This window comes from Pyrus communis, chromosome 5, assembly GCF_963583255.1.
Source record: "Pyrus communis chromosome 5, drPyrComm1.1, whole genome shotgun sequence".
Taxonomy (NCBI): Eukaryota; Viridiplantae; Streptophyta; class Magnoliopsida; order Rosales; family Rosaceae; genus Pyrus; species Pyrus communis.
Window position 1 is genome coordinate 15,522,630 of NC_084807.1, and position 16,656 is coordinate 15,539,285.

General features: G+C 37.6%; 3 protein-coding genes across 5 annotated transcripts; 2 read left to right on the top strand and 1 right to left on the bottom strand.

The window, feature by feature from the left end:
• Window positions 1-4,396: 4,396 nt before the first annotated feature.
• LOC137735189 (protein FATTY ACID EXPORT 1, chloroplastic-like) lies at window positions 4,397-6,443 on the top strand. Of its 2 annotated transcripts, XM_068474589.1 has the most exons (3): window positions 4,397-4,619; window positions 4,753-5,261; window positions 5,468-6,443. In XM_068474589.1, the coding sequence occupies exon 3, from the start codon at window positions 5,487-5,489 to the stop codon at window positions 6,123-6,125; it is 639 nt and encodes a 212-aa protein (XP_068330690.1). In that variant the 5' UTR covers window positions 4,397-4,619; window positions 4,753-5,261; window positions 5,468-5,486; the 3' UTR covers window positions 6,126-6,443. The 2 variants fall into 2 exon arrangements, with proteins under 2 accessions (XP_068330690.1, XP_068330689.1); XM_068474588.1 differs by lacking the exon at window positions 4,753-5,261 and having other exon boundaries at window positions 4,399-4,619.
• A 1,175-nt stretch (window positions 6,444-7,618) lies between these two features.
• On the top strand, window positions 7,619-9,950 carry LOC137734081 (RING-box protein 1a). The gene is made up of 6 exons (XM_068473353.1): window positions 7,619-7,748; window positions 8,185-8,324; window positions 8,435-8,485; window positions 8,584-8,643; window positions 9,483-9,554; window positions 9,683-9,950. The coding sequence occupies exons 2-6, from the start codon at window positions 8,192-8,194 to the stop codon at window positions 9,718-9,720; spliced, it is 354 nt and encodes a 117-aa protein (XP_068329454.1). The 5' UTR covers window positions 7,619-7,748; window positions 8,185-8,191; the 3' UTR covers window positions 9,721-9,950.
• A 142-nt stretch (window positions 9,951-10,092) lies between these two features.
• On the bottom strand, window positions 10,093-13,468 carry LOC137734080 (peroxisome biogenesis protein 16-like). 2 transcript variants are annotated; one of them, XM_068473351.1, is made up of 8 exons: window positions 13,167-13,468; window positions 12,601-12,658; window positions 12,000-12,216; window positions 11,593-11,897; window positions 11,238-11,506; window positions 11,040-11,107; window positions 10,476-10,537; window positions 10,093-10,376 (listed from the first exon to the last, which is right to left on the bottom strand). In XM_068473351.1, exons 1-8 carry the CDS (start codon window positions 13,233-13,235, stop codon window positions 10,315-10,317), a joined length of 1,110 nt encoding a protein of 369 aa, XP_068329452.1. In that variant the 5' UTR covers window positions 13,236-13,468; the 3' UTR covers window positions 10,093-10,314. The 2 variants fall into 2 exon arrangements, with proteins under 2 accessions (XP_068329452.1, XP_068329453.1); XM_068473352.1 differs by having other exon boundaries at window positions 12,585-12,658; window positions 13,167-13,466.
• Between the last annotated feature and the right edge of the window lie 3,188 nt (window positions 13,469-16,656).

Genomic DNA, 16,656 nt, shown 5'->3' on the forward strand with positions numbered 1-16,656 from the left:
GATGTCAGAGCATAAGTAAGGTACAGTAATGTGGGTAAGAATCATACCCTCAAAAATATCCATCAATACTAAGATTCGCCACAGATTCTTGTCGATACAAACTCAGCAGCTAAAACCTGGAGGGCACCAAACAGAAGGTGTGAGTAAGCAATAAAATCAAGCTTCCCAAAGTTACTACCTCTTTAAAAGTAATGCCCCTAAATGTAAAACCCGTATCGTTTTCCATAAGACAGTACAACATATATACATATATCCAAACCATACTCGGAAATGTCCAAAACCACGGTTTGCCATCAATCAACCATACATTAATAAGTAGGCCAAATGAATTAAATCAATAGAAAGTGATATATCAGTCAGAGTCATCTAACATGACATGTACAACTTATCCATATCTCATCAATCATGGCTAGCATCTAAGTCGGAGTCACCTATAGTGACCTGTACGACTTATCCATATCTCATCAATCCTGGCTAGCATATAAGTCGGAGTCACCTATAGTGACTTGTAGACTTATCCATATCTCATCAATCATGGCTAGCATATAAGTCGGAGTCACCTATAGTGACCTGTACGACTTATCCATATCTCATCAATCATGGCTAGCATATAAGTCGGAGTCACCAATAGTGACCTGTACGACTTATCCATATCTCATCAATCCTGGCTAGCCCATAGCTCAATAAATATACCTGCACACGAGTCGGAACCACCTAAGGTGGTCTGTACGACAAGACTGGGTGTAAATAAATACGCTCGAGTGCTACGATCACGTGAAGACTGGGCGAATAATCGCGGGTCACCTACGAGTCGGAACCACCTAAGGTGGTCTGTACGACAGGACTGTGCACCTACCTTGGATCCAAGGTGAGCATAAGGTGCGGGAGGTGAACATCACGTGAAGGACTGTGCCCTGGCCACGGGCAGGAGCACTAACACCGGGGTGCAGGTTTATGAGCTCTCAATGCATCTCGATATAACATGTGCAACTCATGGCAACCAGTACGACAGTATCGAAGTTGCCTAACTCATAACTGTAGTCATGCTATAATGTAATCGATTCAACTAGTACCATAAACTCACCTGAACTTACCTAGGTGTCCTGAGTTCACCTTTGCACTTGAAAGCATTCCCAATAATTATATGCAAGTAATATACATATGGATATATCATGATGCAATCTACTACTCAACCATGTCGTAGCATTTTCAATTATAAACAATATGGTGTGAAGTGTACAATCAGTAACGCCCTACTCCCAAACTACTTATTTTCAGGGATAATTATCCATGACAACCCAATTAACTCTAATTTAACTAACTAATTCACAAAACTAAAACTTGTCTTTACCCATTTCCTTCGCATTACTCAATTTTCCAAGCAAGGCTTTTGTCTCAAATATTTTATGGTTGCATCTAACGTCTCGTTAGACTGCCTACGTACCCTAAACAGGGATCAAGCCATTCGTAGTTCATATAGGTACTTCAAGCATTCACAATAATTATATGAAGGTAATATACCTAATCAATTTAAAAGTATCGATAGAACTCTCAATAATATGCACAATAAAAAGGAAAAGATCCACTCACCTGGAGTCCACGCTATACTTCTCTAGCACGCGCATCGAGGCGTCCTGAATGATCGGTCCCTGTGGCCAATTATCAAATCACATCTCAGAACTCTTATCCGTAGAATACGCAATTCACATAAAACACAACCTCAACGACATTCTGAAATAGTTTGATACCCATTGACCACAAGTCAACCGTCGATCAAAGATCGACGGTAGGGTTTACAACCCTGTATAACTTGACCCGGAAGATCCGCATATCAGATTTTCAATCCACAACTCCCAACGATCCACAATATGTTTCTAGAATAACATATGAAAATTTCATTACGATCCAACGGTCAGATCTCCGCCAATTGCCTAAAACAAGTGGTCGTGAACATTTATTTTACTAACTTACAAATCCAATTCAGGAAGATCCGTAAGTCGGATTCCCGATCCGTAAATTCCTATGATCTTTAAATATTACGTATTATAATGTATCCAATTTTGGTGACGATCCAACGGTCGGATCATCGATTCACTTTTTTATCAAGTAACGTATCATAACGAATTTAGGTTCCAACGATCAACCTACGTCATTCAAATGACAAAACTGAATTCAAAACATTCGACATAGCCTAAAAATAGCATTGGCGGCTCACTGGGCACGCGCCGCCGCACGCGCCGCCGCGGGTGGCGGTCGGCCGCCCCGACTCGTCGGAAAATCCAACTATTTCCAAAAATTCTCAAACTTCACAGAAATGAAGATCTCAATGAGTGGAGCAACTTTCATACCTGCCATGAAGTCCAAAAGTGGACGGAAGATGGTCAATTTTGCCCACGAAGCCGGCGGGTGCCTAAAACTTTCTGACGTCGATTCGTCGTCTACGGTTGTCCAACGGGGTCAAGGTTGGTTGGGTTTTGCTCCTGGGATGATGGGCTACAAAGCCCAAGTTGTGGTATCGGCCATTGCTTTGCCGATTTGCCGGAAAATCGAGAAGGGTGGCCGGAGCACCATTGATTTTCGTCAACTTTCGTGGCCTCAAAGTTCCACATCCCATGGTTAATCAAGGTGGTTCTTGGGTGGGTTTTGTAGAGGGGAATGAGAGCTTCAAGATGGTGGTGGTGGCATCGAAAAACTCCACCGGAGTTGGCCGGAATCGGCCTTGGAAAATGGGCACCCGCGGTGGATGCGGGTGGACGAAAACCCATTTCCCTTTTTTTTTTTCTTTTTTTTTTTTTTTTTCTTTTCTCCCTCCATTTTCTGATTGGGCTTCCCCCACAAAGTGGGGATTTAATTTAAATAAACACTAACCTTGAATAACCAATTTCGAACGTCCGTAACTATACCGTTATAATCCGGACTCGCAAACGGTTTTCGCCTATAAGTTCGTACCAATGAGTACTACGAGGATATGCTAAAAGAATAAGTCCCACATCTTTCAAGTCGATGGTCAACGGAAGTCAAAGTCCTTGCCTCTAGGGCAATTTCGTAAATTCACGCTTTTAAAATAAAATAAAAACGTAAAATTTGGAACGGGTTGTCACACTTCAAGGACCATATAAATAATTAACCAACTAAATAAATCATGAATAAGTAAATAAAGCGATTAAGAACGTATCAAATGTTACATTCGTCGGAAAATTGCAACAAAAAGTAAGGAACCGTGGAGATGGAGATTTAATTGTGAACTATAAGAAAATTCTTTTTCTTTTCTTGAGTAAGAAGTACAGGTGAATCGCCTAAGACAATCATGAGTGAATGGGCGTAGGCTAAATTGCATAGGGTAAATGGTCTTTTTATTTAACGAATAGGATAGAAGGGGAGGGAAGATATAACTAATTTATTATTTTTAGTATAAAAAAGTATTATTTATTACCTATCCTCTACTAAATATATATGAAATAATAACTTGTATTGGAATTGAGTGGGCTATATAGGTTACAGGCATTAACATAAGTCATTAAAGCATGAGTTTGAAAAACGATAGTGCTAGTCACACACCCTTATTAATTTTTTGTCATTGATCTTCGTCAATTCATTCAATCCAAAGGTCAAAAACTGAAAGAGATGTGTGAGAAATAAAAATAAGTGCGTAGATAACACTACACTTGCAAAAAACCTCCCTGAACTACGACCTACCTTAGCCTTGTGGGTGGCTTCGGCGGTTTCTACAATGTCCTAAACTTGGGATCAAACTAATTTTCCAATTTTATAATTTTATGTAGGTTGTTATTTAATAGAGGTATAGTTAAAAATATTATTTATTGACTTATGTTTTCTTAATGAATGTTGTATTTTCTAAATAGGATTCATTGGGCGCTAAAATCTTTTATTTCATGCACATACTCGCAAGCTCCAAAACGTGATATCAACTTCAAAAACTAAAGCATTGTTCCAAACAACTTCAAATAAACATTTTAGTCATCTCAAACTTTTATGGGAGCTATTATCAGCACTCTAAAAATCTAATTGTATATTGTTCATAAGTGTATATTTTATTTCTATATATAGAAAGTTTGGAGTGCAAAATTAGATTTTTTGAGTGCTAATAACAATTTCCATCTACTTTTTTTATCTCCCACACACCTTTATGAATTTTCAGCTGTCAGGTTAAATGAATTAAAGAATATCAAATAATAAAAATTAACAAAGGGTGTGTGGGAGGTAAAAAGGAGTGTATGGGAGGTATAAAGAAGTGTCTGAATAACAATACCGTAGTGATATTTCATTGTAAGGTTTAGCCCACTCCCCCATCCCTTAATGCAGTTATAATCGTTTTGTAAAAAATACAAAAAACAAAAACAAAAAAAACAACGAAGGGTATAATTGTAATTGGGAAAACAAAGAAACTGGGTCCAATTTTCTTGAGTCCAGCAGCACCACGACTCCGTCAAAGCTCTCAGCTTTGTGATCTGAAAGCTTCTACCAAACCTTGATTTGTTCAAGTCGGCAGCAACTCCAGAACCTCCGCACTTCTCTCACTCATCTCTCATCTCTCTCTCTCTCTCTCCCACTCTTGATCTAGCTACCTTTGGATTCCGTTTGGTGCTGCCGATCTGCAGGTAAAGCTTCAATTTCCACATATAGTTTCCAATTTTTCACGATTTCTGGAATTTGGGTTTTGAACAATGGAAATATTGCTGAGTTCTTATAATTATGTGCAAATTACTGGTGATTTGGACTGGTGCCTGGCAGAACACTATCATTTGTGATTCACATACTTGCTAGTCTTAGAGGAACTTAGAATCCTATCTTATATAATCTAGGCCTTACGCGGTTTTGTGGAAATCCACTGTACGGAAGTATGAGTGTGTGATTACGCGAAGAGGATTAACATGATGATAGTAAGCAACGATGACAACTTGGGTTTTCTTTCTCCCATTAGTGCCGTGTTTACTTTCGTTACATGGAATGGGGGAAGTCATGAATCGACTAAGGAAAAGAAGCAGTGGTACGGATCAACTAGCACTCCCTAGTTGATCTGATTGCTGATTTTTCAGGAATTGGATTATGGATTTTATTGTGGAACGCGTGAAAACAGAGGAAGTTCGGAATGTGAATAATTGTTTGTGCAAGTGATATGCTAAGTTAAGTTCATCTAAACTATGGGATGGGGATTCAACTTGGGTGCAGAGGAGGGAGCACACTGCTCTTGGCTACGCCTCGCTCTGCAAGATTTGGAATAATTTCAATACCCATTCCATGTAAGTAAACATGTCATAAAGGAAGGGGTAAGGTAGGATGGTAGCTATCAATTTGAATATCTTGTGATGAAATGGATATTATTATTGGATTCCTCTATATATCCTCCCATTTTGGAAAATCAATAATTTCGGTTGAATCTCTATGATTTCTTGAAATATTGGATATAACTATGCAGGAAATTTCATTAAATTTATTTGTCTTACAGAAGTAATAACCCAAACAACATGAGCACAATGGCAGCAGCGACAACTTCACAGCTCTCATGCTTCTCTGCCATGAATTGCCAGCTCCACCTCTTGAGACGTGCACTCCTTTGCCCAACCACTGCTCATCCCAAGTCTTTGTCGCTTGTTGTCATGAGTCTTGAAGGTGGTTCCAAGACCAAGACTAATTTGAGTTACACAAGCGATGCATCAAAAGCAAAGTCGGATCCCATTTTAGATGATGAACTTGTTGCTCAGCCGAAGAGAGCGGCCAAGATTCATGATTTCTGTTTTGGGATTCCATTTGGCGGGATTGTTCTAGGTAGTGGACTTACTGGATTTATCTTTTCCAGAAATCCTGCCACTTTGAGCTCTGGTGTGCTGTTTGGTGGGGCATTGCTAGCCCTTAGCACCTTTAGCTTAAAGATCTGGAGGCAGGGAAAGTCCAGTTTACCGTTCATTCTAGGACAAGCAACTTTGGCGGCAGTCCTCCTGTGGAATAACTTTCAGACTTACGCATTGACGAAGAAAGTATTTCCAACAGGCTGCTATGCTGCCATTAGTGCTGCAATGTTATGCTTCTATTCATATGTCGTCCTCAGTGGAGGAAACCCGCCACCAAAGAAGTTGAGGCCATCTGCAAGTGCTGCATCGTTATAGAAACTACCCGAAACGCCTCATTAGTTATTGAGGTTATAAACTTTTGTATGGTGGAATTTTGCATTATGTATACGAATTATAGATGTTTTCTCATGAATAAGTAAGTTTTAATTTTGGTCAAGCAGGAGGCTTGAAATGTTTCCACCAAAATTTTGTGCAAATCCGCTTCCAGAATTGATTTTAAGGTGAGTGATAGAGTAATTCAGTGGCTGATGGGCTTTGATCTTGTACTGACCTTTATATCCCAAACAGTTGAATTCTTTGTATAGAATATGTGTAAACTTATTTTCACAGGATAATTCACCTACAACAAAATTACATCTGGATTTTTTTTTATACAACGTATTAAGGGGTGGGGGAGTAAATTGGTATTGAACTCACTGCTCATGAGATTCAAACCTAAAACCTCTCACTTACATGTAAAAGAGAAATTACTAAACATTAGTACTAAGTGGCAAAGTACCTCCGAAATAAATAATCGCAAGTTGTGTTCATTTGATTTGAGTGGACCACCACACCTCCACTAACTTTTCCTTTGGGTTATTGTGAAACTCAATCCATGATTCCTACTAGCAGTGGCAAATTCAAGATTTGAACATCAGGTGGTCCTAATTAAGGCACATTAGATGCTAGTTGGACGGCGAACTGAGACTTATGCATCTAAATGGGGTCTAGGCAAACTACCGAATTTAAGTAAGCTGACTCTATATCATATAAATAAGTGTCCTGTTAGATCCCACGTCGCCTAGGGGAGAGGATCTTTTATACCTTTTATGTACATGTCCACCCCTATATAGCACGAGGTCTTTTGGGAGCTCACTGGCTTTGGAGTTCATCGGAACTTAGAAGTTAAGCAAATTCGAGCGAGAGCAATTAGGAAATTCTCGTGTGAGTTCCTAAAAACAAAACTGTGAGGGTGTGGTTGAGGGTCAAAGCGGACAATATTGTGCTTCGGCGGAGTCGAGCTCGAGATGTGGTGGAGCCTGGGTTGGGCTATGATAATTTGGTATCAGAGCCAATCCTTACCCTGAAGTGTGCCGACGACGACGTTGGGCCCTAAGGGGGGTGGATTGTTAGATCCCACATCGCCCAGGGAAGAGGATCCTCTATGCCTTATGTGTACATGCCCACCTCCATATAGCATGAGGTCTTTTGGGAACTCACTGGCTTTGGAGTTCATCGGACTCCGAAGTTAAGCGAATTCGCGTGAGAGCAATCCTAGGATGAGTGACCCATTGGGAAGTTCTCGTCTGAGTTCACAGAAATAGAATTGTGAGGGCGTGGTCGAGGCCCCAAGCGAACAATATCGTGCTACGGCAGAGTTAAGCCCGAGATGTGGTGGAGCCCGGATCGGGATGTGACATGTCTATTTACAATGAAAAAATATATACATACTTGGAGGGCAACATATAATATTCTCAAGAGATCCGAAAGTTACCAAAAAACCCCGACCCAACTCATGCACGGCCCAAATCGAATAAAACCCGCCCCAACCTCTCGAAATGAAGCAAACTCAATTCACGTCTCTCTCCCCCTCGTCTTTCGGCGAAAGAAAAACTCTCCGATTATTTCTACAGCGAGAGAAGAAAAGCTTGGTTGCCGCTGACAATCGCAACCCTTTCGGTACGTCCATTTTTCCTTAGGGTTTTTGAATTTGTTTTTTTATTGTTTGGATTCTTATCGATTTTATTCGTTGTCGTATATTTTACCCAGTTTTGGGATTTTAACTTTGAGAGGTTGAAGATTTCGATTTTCTTAATTTTTGGGTTGTTTCTGGTTTCTTGTTGGATTATTTTCTCAATCTTTTTTCACTCTCTAGTTAAACATGATTTGATATCCAGAAATTTGTAGTGTAATTTTTGTTGCCGATCTGCAAGTAAGCGTTCATGAAATCCACTTGTGTAATTTTCTTAATTTTGGGGCCAAGCATGGAAATATTACTGAATTGTTGAAATTTATGTGGTAAATTATTTTTGTTTGGCGTTTTTTTCAGACAAATTTTGGGGATATTTGGTGTAATACAATGGATTTTGATGTTTCTGTTATTCTGATTTTGCAGTGAAGCAATGGCAACACTGGACTCAGATGTTCCGATGATTCCCGCAGGCGAGGGTTCGAGCAGTGCAGGTCCTTCTTCGACCAAGAAGCCCAAGCGATTCGAGATCAAGAAGTGGAATGCTGTTGCTCTCTGGGCTTGGGGTAACCACTCTAAACCCTAACCCTAGTTCCTCTGGTTTGTTTGGAGTTTAATTTTGATTAATATGGTGTTTAAGTAGGTCACTGATGTTGTTTCGCCTTCTTGTGTGCAGATATTGTGGTTGATAACTGTGCCATTTGCAGGAATCATATCATGGATCTCTGTGAGCTTTTTGCTTTACTTTTTCATAGTTTGAATCTATTGTCTTGATGTCAGTCCTTTTCATATATTGATTGTTATTTTTTGTTTCGTCGTGAATAGGCATTGAGTGCCAAGCAAACCAGGCAAGTGCCACAAGCGAGGAGTGCACGGTTGCTTGGGGTAATCTTCTGCCTTCAAACCCTAGTTTTCTTAAGTTAATGCATATGCTATAGATTAAGTCGGGTACTGATTTTTTTTTTACCTTAAGTTAATGTATATGCCCTTGATATAGACTCTGATTCCCACCATTTGTATTGGGTGCATGGATGATATGTCACCGTTGATAAGTATCTTACAAGTTCACTAGCATTTAATATTTTCAGTTATTAAAACGTTGTCAATTTTTATGGATATCTGATTGTTTCTTATTTTTTTCTCCATGTTTCTACCCCCAATACATTTTGCATAATTGGGAAGCATGTTCTTTGTATTTTTTATCTTTGAAGTCTAATAGGGAACGATAAGAGCTCTGTCTTAAGATCATGCAAAGATGAAGGCTGACACTTTTCTAGGCATGGTTAGTGCTTTTGTTAGGTGCTTAGATATAAAGAAACAAACGTGGAAACTCCTAGTTTTATTGGAAGGAAGATTCTTGTCTAATCAAAGGAAAAACAAAAGAGTTTGTTGAAGTGGCTTTGCGGAACTGTACATCATAATATCTCTAGGACTAGCTTGCTGAATTTATTTTTAGGCATTCTATGTGCCTTCAAAGCTTGTAGTTTATCATCTTTAGGACCACTACACAATTCATTCACCTTAAGACATTTGTTTGAAGCTGGCCTATTATGTCATATGTGACCTTACTGGCTAGTGCTTTAAATGGGTGTTCGTAGTGATGATTTCTCATATGGGCACTTTGGTTATCGTTTCTTATGGTTCTGAAAATAGTAAATTAGACATATTATCAGCATCTTTGTCTAAACGTCTTCTTTTTCTTTTTCTTTTTCTCATCTCTGTAGGGGTTTGTAACCATGCATTCCACTTCCACTGCATAAGCCGATGGCTCAAGACTCGACAAGTGTGCCCATTGGGTAAGATTTTTGCCTTACTCATCCCGTGCCTGTTCTTATATTACATATTCTTATATTAGATATTTGACTGTCTTTATGGGACGACGTCTTCTTTTCTTACTTTGGTTGTGGTTTTCTTGTTAATTCAGATAACAGCGAGTGGGAGTTTCAGAAGTATGGTCACTAGCACCTTAATGTGGCGGGTTGAACGTTCTGTGCACTTGCACCACCCGCACTATCAAGGAGGGTCTCCTCATCCCCTCGTGTCCATCTTTAGTCATGCTTAATTTGTTATACTTTGTACCTTGTTATTTCAACCGTGCCGGTATATTTTTTTGTTAAACATTCGGGTGCTCAAGTGTCTGATCTTGGATTGGATTCGTTAAGCAGTCAACTACAAATTTTCAACTGTATGTCTTTTGTAGGCGTGGCTTTCTTTTGGATTAGCAGGTGTATGGTTTTCTCGTTGTGATCTTGTTCTTGGTTTTTCGTCTGTAAAATTGGTTTCCATAACATTCGTAAGTATATGTGCTCTCGGGGACCAAAGATGGTCTCTTTCCTACCCGTAAGGACCTGGCTTGTATGGTGCTTGGGTTGTAATCGATGTAGCAAAGAATCGACAACACGGGCATCTTTCAATCGAGCCAAGTTTGAATTCTAACGTAACACACTTGATACAGCCAAATGACACATTCGTCGGTGTTTAAGAAACACAACAAATACATGTTTACCTACAAGAAATGTCAAACTGTGACAAGTATTACTACTTGCGGCACCCGTCTTATGATCCCGACATGTAGGTATACCTTGTCTGAGCTCCGATAAGAAGCTCGACAAGTTTGGCTGCACAAACCAAAGATTTTGTATTTCAAGTATCAGATTATGTTTACCTCAAATACTCAGCTCGGAAAAGAAGCGAGACAACATAAAATGTAAACCAACCTGTTAGAAACCCAACAATAGGTACAGGTTCCAACACTTTCTCAGCGCTTTCGAGTTTTTGCCTGAAACGTTTGACAACAAAAATCACACCACAATGATTTATTCTTAGAAAAACTTGCAAACTATCACTAAATTCAACTCTTGAGTAGTGGCATAGCACCTTACTAACGCCCACCCCCTACTTTAAATTTTCAATTTTTGCAAATTACTCGAGACAACCCCGTAAAATTTTGAATTGCCCAAATGCCACCAAAACTGCTAATTGACACTGCCATCTCTCACGACCAATAAGTATAGAAATTAGGGTTACTTTGGGTATATAACTGGTAGATGTTCGAACAGGGGTTTGAAACCAAACTTCTACTCAAGAGGGTAGATGGGGCGATTCAAGTGAGATCCAATGTAGATCCAACTTTCTATTCACTCGTAGGATCCAGGCGGTCTTGAAGTGTTTTTTCTTGGAAAACAGAGGAGGGTAGGAAAACAAGGTGGTGGGGTTAGTTGTTCTAGGGTGGCAATAGCGCCAGTCATTACTTGCAACTAGATATTGAAATTCACTATTACCTGGTATACTTGCTAAAAAATGGATCTCTCATGAGGTACAGTGCCCATAACAGCTTTCGTCTTTTAACCTGAATCCATGCCAGTATATAAAGAGAACCATTCAGCACCGAATCTCAAAGAAAACCGATTACTACACTTTCTTAAAAGGTCGTAAGATAAGTTCTCAAAATTGAGAAGGTAAGTGTTGGGAACCCTAACCTCGTTCTTTTCAGCGACAGAAAGATGAAAGTGCTGCTCTTTTGTACCATCCCTGGATGATTCAATTCGTGAAAGAATGCCCATCCCAGTGAAGTCAACAGCCAGAGAAAGAAACCAAGGAATCCATGAGCGAACTCCATACTTTCGAATAAATAACACATAGATAAGTGGTCTTGTTATAAATAGAGCTTCCCCAAACACATAAAAAGCCCCTCGAAGACTTTTTTCGGACAATAAGGTGGATAGGGTCAACTTCTCAACCACTGGAGCTGTAAGAAACAACATCTATATTGAAACTCGTCTAATTTGTACTTACATACGCTAATCAATAAATAAATTTTATACGAATAGTTACTTGGAGGCTCCATAATTGCTTGCTGGTGTTGAACCCTACGTAACCATACTGGTTCCGAAACCATCCTAGCATTTTCTCCAAATCTATTCAATGTGGATAGTGCTCTTCCTTCTAAATTCCATGAGTACTGTCCATGATCATTTCTTAAGTAACCAGGCCCAAGCTGCAATCCAGGCTTCGTAAAACCACCTATGTTACGTTGAGGAGTTGAAGCTTCCACATGCATTTCATCATTTGGTGTCTCTCCACCATGCAGCAGCATCTTATATCCATTATTCCGGAACAAAGCTAACCTAACTAGCACCCTGATGGATAATGAAATCCACAATGAGGCAACAGACAGAATCCTGTATGCAACAAATTCTTGAAAAACGAGTGACTTATGGCAAATAATAAATGGTCCTTACTTCATAGCCTCCGTAATAGCAATGAAATTCCATTTTTTTTCATCACCAAAATACTGTTGACCCACAACTTCAACCAACGTTTCCAAATCTTTCAGTGCAGATATACACAACGCATACGGAAAAGAGTAACCCTCAGTAGAGCCAACATGCATTGAAGTAGGAGATGTAGCAATTATATGTTCATTGATAGCAGTTGTTATTCCCAACAGAGTAGTTACTGCAGAAAACATATTAAAAAAAATATTAACAATTTTTGTATTGCATGATATATACAGTCACAGAGATATAGTGAGGGAAAGAGACTTACAAAACGGTTTCAGATATTAGTTATCAAGCTATTCAATTGAAAAGATAAATGTTGGACAAATTGAACATGCTATTCCAACTTTAATATAATTGAAAACTTTTAAATGTACATTTCGATTCACTTGTTTTTTAATTCTGTAACTTTCCTTTGTTTTCTTATAAACCAAAATTACTTTCGTAAAATGTACAATTACTCCAGAGAGAACCACATGATCACTAACAGACGCAAAAGAATCCCTGCCAACTTCTAAGCTATAACAAGAAGTAGCCAAATGTTACCAAAATTTCAAAAAACCTGCTTCTGGTCCTATCTCCGATTCAGAAAACCGTTCAGGTAGAAGCCACGTGAGCCCCTGTACAAAGTTTTGAACATCCAGTTAAAATAACAAAAATTGAAGGCCAATCATTCCATGCATTTTCACCAATTATGAGTTACGATTACTGATAAAGTTGAAGAAGAAAACCAAAAAGGGACTAACAGAAAAATATGAGTTTGTGACTTTGTGAGTATATTTCTTAATAATGAGTTATATATTACTCCGAGAATCCGAAAAGTATATCCATATGCACTGCTAATATATAAGTACACAATTGTAAATGTCAAATGTCAACAGCCATATGTCTATCAAAAAGGAAGAAATAAACTGTCAACAGAATATCAGCTAACACATAGCTCGAATTCAAATTTATAACACTATCAAGATTCCATTTTTATCAGAATTTCACCATTTTTAAGTTCATTGGAAACAACCAAATAGCATAAATAATCCAATTAACATGAAAAAAAGCACAAATTATCATAAAAATTGGTAATCATCAACAAATAAGGTGACAAAATTTAGAGAAACTGAGAGATCTCACATTGGCCAAAGACTCCAAGGAGTGCACATAGTCCCTGTTCTCCCTAACCCATTTCTTATAAGCCTCCATAGATTCAAAGACTGCCTTTTCCCAGCAACACAGCCCAAAACTTCCCTCAGAAAACCCTCCTACTCAGTTTTTGCGCGACTCGGACGAGACCCAGAATTCCAGAGAGGCAAAAGGAGAGGCCCTTTTGGATAATTTGGCTGTGGATTTTCTCGGCTGCTGAAATGCTGATGGTGAAGAAGTTGCAGAACGCAGTGAGTGACGGTTCGATGAGTGGTGGCTTTTCGGTTTTGTGCTGGATATAGTATTTTAACCTGGACCGTTGATTTGCCCAGATTTGTGATGCTGATGGGGTTCAAAATAGTGGACGGTGAAGATCTAGTGTCTGTTCCACTTCTATGGCTGAGATCTTGGGAGCGATCAAGATTCTATAAGGTGGCAGAGCAAATGATCAAATAAATTGGATATGGTTTTTGCTCACCCCAAATGTTTTTTGAAGGATAGGATCATAGGATCTAGGTGATCAGACGGATATAAAAAAAGTGCGATGCCTCTTTGTTTTTAGGGAGGTGCACGCATTTTTTTTTTTTTTTTTTAATTTTTAAATTTTTTTTTTTAAAGAAAGAAGATTAAATTAAGGAGAAACCTCGAAGACACTCAAGACCTCAAGGATCATACCCAATTACATACTAGTATTATAATATTTTTAAGAAGCCATATATTTGTTTTAATGCGAAGGTTTAAACATTTTTTAAAAGGATTTACAAAACTTCGTTTTTCTGGCCCACCAACTCATCTTTGTTTGTTGTCTTTCGAGAATTTTAGTAGCAGAACTCTTGTAACGATGAGGATTGTTGGCAAAAGTTGTAATGTAAAAGATTGCTGCGTTCGGTCTAATCATTACTTTACTTTCGGTCTAATCATTACTTTATTTTTACTACACATTTATTTATGTTTTAACATCACGTGTGAAATAAGTTCAATACTACTCAAATATGCACTCTAGAATTAGTCTATCACCTTCCAATCACAACTCAATTTGGGTGTCAAGGTAAATATTCAGAGTTGAAGTATGTCAGTCAGTTTGCTATCCCAAGTCCAATCTTCTACACCTTAATTTGCCTCCATGTGGCCTATCTTAGCTTTCGACACGTGTCCACAATAACTTTAATTTTAAATAAAAATAATAATAAACAAAAAAAAAAAACTAATAAAAGGAGTTTCAATACTTTGAATTTTAACAAAAAAAATCATATACTAACTTTATTTAATGATTAGAACAAAATCCAACATCAAATCAACCCAATAAAACTGGCCTAAACAAAGTAATTTATCAAATTTCTGATTTTACCATTAACGTGAGTTTTGGCCCTAACGTCAAACGCTCATTGTTGATTTAGCTCCGTGGTTTTAAACTCCGTATCTTTTTTCAACTCACAGCAAGAAAACCATGAAAACCTTGCTTTTCAAGTCCATGGTTTTTTCTTATATCTCAAATTCTTTTTTTTTTTCATTTTTTTTTTTTAGCTTGATCTTTTGTTTGATGGAGATGTTGAATGCAAGGTGGCTCGATAAGGTTATCTTGGGTTTCTCCTCTAAAGTTTCATAAAACTCCTCAACATCACAAATTTTTCGAAATTGCTCGAAATCAATCGGCAACACCGCCATCATCCTTCATCTGCACCGAATGCCCTTCTAATTGCTAAAAATGCAATTGATGGCCAATACCAAGTAATAGGTGTAATCAAATTATACATTTTGTGTGGAATTAACATATTTCTTAGAAGGAGGAGGCAAGAAAAACGAGACCTGGGAAAGGAGAGCTTGCCTCGGCGTCGTGGAGAAGAAGCCGATGAGGGAGTTTGTGAGATTGAGAAATGGCTTGTTGTCGCCAAGCTTGATTTGAGCAAAGTAGAAGAGCCAGAGGTGTGTAACCCCACAAAACCCTTTATTTGTTTATGGCACACAGAGAATCAAGCTCATCAATTTGAAGGTTTTTTTTTTTTTTCTTTTCTAATTTTTTTTTTTTTTTTTAAGTTCTAAAACCATTTGTCTTGAAATCTGTAAAACCCACCATCAATTTATTTTATATTATTTTCATTGGAATTTCTCTATTGTGGCTGTGATTTGACTTTTGAATCTTAATGGATATGCTGATTGCAACTTGATCAGTAAATTAGTCTTTAATTCAGAATACGAAGTGTCTTCCTCTTTGTTTTTCCGTTGTTCTATTGGTAAGGATCCTCTAATTTAATTTATTTTTTTTAAAGCAGTTTGAAGGAATTAAAATGTCCTCATTTGGTGTAAGTGATCTTAGTTTAGCAAATTCGCAGCAACCTGAAGGAGATTGCATGCCCCTCACTGCAGTGTAACTTGGACCGACTCATCCAATAAGACTTGCTTTACAAATTGTCATATTTAGAACCAAATATGTACCTAGCTATGCAAATTATGTATCTTTGCAATTTGTAAAATTGAAAGGCCCTACATAAAAACCGTAAATTAATAGTGCATTCAAACAAATTAGTAAAAGATACACATCCTACACTTTAACATTAGAGTAAAAATTATTTACTTATTTGTCTAGCATATGAGCGCGTTGCATTCGTAATTGAAAAAATAGTTAATTATAATTCAAAAGAATCATATTATTAAGGGAAATTTGCATCAATGTCTAGTTTAAGAAATAGTGATAATATCAATGTTCAGTTTCAGAAATAGTGTAGTAGCCATGTTTATTTTTAGAAATAATGCACTAGCCGTGTTTAGTTTCAGAAATAGTCAGTTTCAAAAATAGTGCACTACTCGTGTTTAGTTTCAAAAATAGTGCAATAACCGTGTTTAATTTTAGAAATAGTGTAGTACTCATGTTTAGTTTCAAAATAGTGTAGTACTTGTGTTTAGTTTTAGAAATAGTATAGTATTCATATTAGTTTCAGAAATAGTACATTCCATAAATAGTGTAGTACCGTATTCATGTTCACAAATAGTATATTACCAGTGTTTAGTTTCAGAAATAGTACATTCCATAAATAGTGTAGTACCGTGTTCATATTCATAAATAGTATATTACCAGTATTTAGTTTTAGAAATAGTATGTTTCATAAATAGTGTATTACCCGTATTCAGTTTTCAGAAATAGTTTGTGTTCAGTTTTAGAAATAGTGATAATACTAGTATTTAGTTTCAGAAATAGTGTAATATTTGTGTTCAGTTTAAATAATAGTAATAATATCAGTGTTTAGTTTAAAAAATAATGATAATACCGTATTTAGTTCTAAAAGTAGTGAATGTTTGGTAGTATTTTCATTTGATTGCCACGTTTCACTCTAATTGAATATTTTGTATAATAAGGCCCCCACATAAGCTTTGCATAAATATTTTTTCATATATTGAGGGCACCAATCGAACAAAAAAAATATTTGTTCACCCAAAATTGCACATATTCTTAGTTTAATAATATAATTTCTTCCTAATTCAAACT

What these genes read in the sequence shown, in the direction of transcription:
- LOC137735189 (XM_068474589.1), top strand. Translation starts at nt 5,487, where the DNA reads ATGAGCACAATGGCAGCAGCGACAACTTCACAGCTCTCATGCTTCTCT.
- LOC137734081 (XM_068473353.1), top strand. Translation starts at nt 8,192, where the DNA reads ATGGCAACACTGGACTCAGATGTTCCGATGATTCCCGCAGGCGAGGGT. An exon ending in TGTTGCTCTCTGGGCTTGGG is followed by an intron (nt 8,325 to 8,434) that starts GTAACCACTCTA and finishes TCTTGTGTGCAG; the next exon opens with ATATTGTGGTTGATAACTGT. An exon ending in GAATCATATCATGGATCTCT is followed by an intron (nt 8,486 to 8,583) that starts GTGAGCTTTTTG and finishes CGTCGTGAATAG; the next exon opens with GCATTGAGTGCCAAGCAAAC.
- LOC137734080 (XM_068473351.1), bottom strand. Translation starts at nt 13,235, where the DNA reads ATGGAGGCTTATAAGAAATGGGTTAGGGAGAACAGGGACTATGTGCAC. An exon ending in GCTATTACGGAGGCTATGAA is followed by an intron (nt 11,898 to 11,999) that starts GTAAGGACCATT and finishes ATTATCCATCAG; the next exon opens with GGTGCTAGTTAGGTTAGCTT. An exon ending in AGCAATTATGGAGCCTCCAA is followed by an intron (nt 11,507 to 11,592) that starts GTAACTATTCGT and finishes TGTTTCTTACAG; the next exon opens with CTCCAGTGGTTGAGAAGTTG.